Source organism: Parus major, chromosome 28 (assembly GCF_001522545.3).
Source record: "Parus major isolate Abel chromosome 28, Parus_major1.1, whole genome shotgun sequence".
NCBI classification, from domain to species: domain Eukaryota; kingdom Metazoa; phylum Chordata; class Aves; order Passeriformes; family Paridae; genus Parus; species Parus major.
Window position 1 is genome coordinate 3,714,481 of NC_031797.1, and position 4,381 is coordinate 3,718,861.

Consider the following 4,381-nt stretch of genomic DNA (forward strand, 5'->3'; position numbering starts at 1 on the left):
TGCTCCCCACGGGTGCTGCAGGGAGCAGCCGCAGCCGGGGATGCAGCGAGGGGTCGTTCCTGCTCTGCCCCAATGCATCAACAAATGCAACAGTGGGAACTGCGGCTCGGGCCCCTCCGGAGAGAGGAACACCCGGAGGGAGGGCGGGACAGTCACCCCTGGAGACACCGCACCGCCTCACCCACACCAAACTCATCAACAACACCAATTAACACTTTCCTCCTGCTTTTTGGGGTTTTTTTGCCCAGTGATGGTTTTCCCTTGCTGCACTGAAAGGAGCACAGGGTTGTTCTGTTGGAAATAAAAGCAGATTATTTGTTCTGGGAGCGCTCGGGAGCCGCTCCACGCTTTTCTCTGGCTTTGTTTCCAGAGCGGCCTGATGCCACAGAAATGGGATTTGGAGGAGGGAGAGGGGGCACCCGGAAGGTTCCCCCGGGGAAGGGAAAGGTGGGAGCTGCTGGAATCCCTGCGTCTCCAGGGGATGAGAAGCAGCCCCTCCTGTCCCACACACAATTCCCAGCGGGACAATTCCCGCTGCCCAGGGATGAAACCTCTCTGGGCTGGAGGGTCCCAAACTGCGGCAGCCACATCCAGGGGGTGTCAGCTTGAAATTAAGGCCATTTTCAAGGTCTACTTAACAAGTCCAAGAAACAAAGAGCTCTTATTTACACACGGAGTTCAAAACGCGGGCAGGAGGCTCCCGTGAGGAATGCCAGCCCTGGAGTGACCGACGGGCACTGCCACATCCACGGGAGCCATTCCAGAGGGACACAAACACGGAATTCCCACACGGGAACAGCTTCAGGCTCACCCTGGACCTTCAGCAAAGGGCTCTGAGTCACCTGGGCCCAAATTCCTCCTGGTTTTTTTGCCAGGTTTCCTCCAGTTTGAGCTTTTATCTCCTCCTTAAACTGAAATAGTGTGAGGGAGCTGAAACAAGCAGCCACCAGGAACGAACGTGTCCTACCCTGCCAAAAAAAAATAAACCCCAAAACATTCCCAAGAGATGCGGGGAAACCTCTGAAGGGCGTGGAGAAGGATCAAATGAAAATAAAAAAAAAATGAAATAAAAATTAAAAAGACACAGGGAAACACCAAGAAAAAACAGAAATTCCACATTTTTAGTGCAAATGGTCAAGAAATGGCACGGAAAGGTGAGGGGACACCCCGGGATTGGGGAGATCCCGACCCTGCAGGAACCTCAGCACGGCAGCCCGGGATTTCTGGAAGCACACAGAAACTTGGTATAACTCATTAGGAGAGCAGTGAGAAGGCGTTAATTGCAGAGGGGCTCATTAATTGTGGGGAACTCCCGGCACAGGAGAAGTTTTGGGATTGGGAGTGCTGGGTGTCCAAACCCAGCAGGTGCAGGAGGCTGGGAAGGGCAGAATTCCCGCTGGGAACCGATGGGATTTTAGGGATGGGATCCATGTGGCTGCTCGCCCTCGGGGGTTGCACTGTTAATTAGTTAATAAGATTCCAAATGCTGTTAATTCCTGATTAATTCCTGCCTTTCTGTGCTGGGAGATGCTGTCCCCGTGCAGATCCCAGGGGAATGAGGATGTTCCAGCAGTGCCCTTTACATCCACCCATTCCCAGGAATCTGGGAATCGCCATCGATCCCGCCGGAGTGAAACCCCCAATTCCCGGCCTGGGCAATCTGGATGGGAATTTTTTTTTAATTTGCAGCACAGAACATGCACAAGGACCACCAGAAATAATCAATTCTCCATTTAATTAAACAGAATTTTGGAGGATTTGATCCTGGTCATTCTGGAGCAAGAGATTTTTTTTTTTCCCCCGGGTGAATGAAGGAATTTTTAAGTTCCAACCACCCTATTTTGCCTATTCCAAAGGAAAATATCTAAACTTGCCTTAGGCTTCCTTATTCCTGCTTAACATCTGTTTAAAATTCCAGTTAGTTTAAAAATACCTACATATATAATATATATAATATATTTCTGGAGTAAAACCACAAAAAAAAAATGTACTGTACAAATATTATGTAGAGTGCTTCCATTGGCTGTATGTAGTTGAGCTACTTTCCTAATATCCAAATATTTAAATTAAAAAAAAAAAAAAAAAAGAAATGACAACAACAATGACCAAAAATAAAATCATAAATAAGTAACAGAATAAGTAATGAATAAGAATAAAAAAATTAAAAAATCATGATTCTACTAGCCTGGCATTGCTATGGAAATGCCCTTCCTGTTGCCCAGGAATCTCTCACAAAGTAAAAATTAGGATTATGCAGGTTAGTCTCTATTTTTTTTTTAGCTGCTTTAAGATGTTCTGATCCTCTGTCTAATCAAGTAATGAATTATAGAACTTTCATGTGTGCTCAGAAATGCTCTCTATATATGTAGCCATATATAGAAATAGATATATATTACATATATATTTTTTAAAAAAACAAACAAAACAAAACAAAAAAAACAAAACATAAAAAGCTTGGAAAAAAATAGTGTTTAAAGTGGATTTTTGGGACTGGTGGCCGGCGGCGGCTCCGCTTTGCCGGGATGGCTGGGGCAGGAGGGAGGGACAAGAGGTTGGGGACACACCTGGGGACAAGCACGGCACCTGGAGGGATGACAGTGTCACAAAGCAGAGTCACAATTCCAGGGAGAGGTGGCAATGCAGGGATTCACTTCCCAATCCGGGAGAGAGGAGGGGGCTGGGCCCCTCCGGCGCCGGATTTCGGTGTTTGCCGGCATCTCCTGCCCTTCCCTCCTCATCCCGCAGCCCTTCTCTAGCGCGGGGACACGGGCAGGGCCCCGCTGGAGCTTTGCTGGGGGAAAGGGGGGCTCTGCAGAGGAAAAGGCCGATGGAAAACCGGGAAAAACCGGACAACTCCTTACTGCTGGACGGCAACGAGCGGCTCGGGGGTGACATCGCTGGGCGCCACGGGGACGGGGGCTCGGCAGCGCGGCAAGCTCAGAACAACAAGCTGTGGTTACTCATTGTACAGGGGACACGGAGCAGCTGCTCCCTCCGGGACGGATCCTCCGGGACGGGACGGACCCTCCGGGACGGGATGGACCCTCTGGGATGGACCCTCCGGGATGGATCCCGCGGGAGATCCCGGCGGATCACAGCCGGTCCATCCGGAACGTGTCCTCTGTGGCGGGGTCGGTGAGGACCATGTCGGGGTCGTTGAGCATGTGCAGTCCATCCAAGGTCAAAGGGTCAATTTTGAGTTCATCCAGAGGGAACTGGGAATCCGTGTCGAAGCTGACGTCCCCCACTCCTGCCAAGGAGCTGGTCAGTTCTTTTGATAAGCTGGGGGGGGATTCTCCTGTCACTGCAGGGAACAGAACACACGGGGGTCAAACACACAGGAAAACGGCTTCCAAAATCCCTGGCAACGTTTATGGAGCTCTCAGATGAGGAACATCCACCCTCCTTCAGATTTCGGATTCCTCACAGCGTCTCCAAACCACCACGCACAGCCCCGAATTCGTGCTGGGTCTAAGTCGAGTCTTTTCTCTCAGCTTGAGGAGGAATAACCTCAATTTCCAGCATTCCTGGCTGCAGCCACAGCATCCCTGGGCAGGGATTGTTTCCAAAGCCCCACTGTGACCAGATTGGCCACCATATGTGACATTCCAAGCCTTTGCTGGCCAGCTTGGGCTGAGCAGAGGAAGGAGTTTGGCTCCCACAGCTTTTCCTCACTGCAGCAGAGGATCCAGGGAATTCAGGGGCAGGATAAACCCATAGGAAAACTGGTGCTCCACCTGTGTGCTGGGATCAGGTGAGCACTGGGACACACAGCCCAGGTGGAACAAACCTCAAGCAGGGACCATGGAATTGTGGAATATCCTGAGCTGGGAGGATCAGGAGGATCGTGGATGCAGCTCCTGGCCCTGCACAGACACCCCAAAATCCCAGCCTGTCCCAGAGTGTTGTCCAAACACTCCTGGAGCTCTGGCAGGGCTGGGGCCGGGACCATGCCCTGAGGAGCCTGGGCAGAGTTCTCTGAGGGGCACAATTCCCTGATCTCCATGCCAAGTCCCTGGCACAGCCATTCCCTGGCTGCTGTCCCTGCACCCAGAGCAGAGATTGGAGCTGCAGAACCCACCCAGTCCCCTCAGTCTGCTCTGCACTGCCCTCAGCTGCTCCTCAGACCTTTCCCACCCTGTATCCCAACTCTGAACAGTCCAACACCTTCAAATGCAGAACCATGGAGTCTCCTCAGACCTTTCCCCACCCCGTATCCCCGTGTGGGACCCTGGAGCAGCCTCAGGTGCAGAACCACAAAGTGTTCTCAGACCTTTCCCCATCCTGTATCCCAGTTTGGGACATTACAACACCTTCAAGTGCACAACCACAGAGTCTCCTCAGACCTTTTCCCGCTGTGTATCCCAAATTTGGACACTCC

At 51.4% G+C, this 4,381-nt stretch overlaps 1 protein-coding gene across 1 annotated transcript in view; it reads right to left on the reverse strand.

Moving 5' to 3' along the window:
• Positions 1-1,100: 1,100 nt before the first annotated feature.
• The window catches only part of CRTC1 (CREB regulated transcription coactivator 1), a 40,775-nt gene continuing 37,494 nt past the window's right edge, over positions 1,101-4,381 (reverse strand). The window contains exon 15 of the mRNA XM_033520100.1: positions 1,101-3,304. Within this exon, the coding sequence (XP_033375991.1) occupies positions 3,093-3,304 (212 nt within the window). The 3' untranslated portion in view covers positions 1,101-3,092. The remainder of the gene's footprint in view (positions 3,305-4,381) is intronic.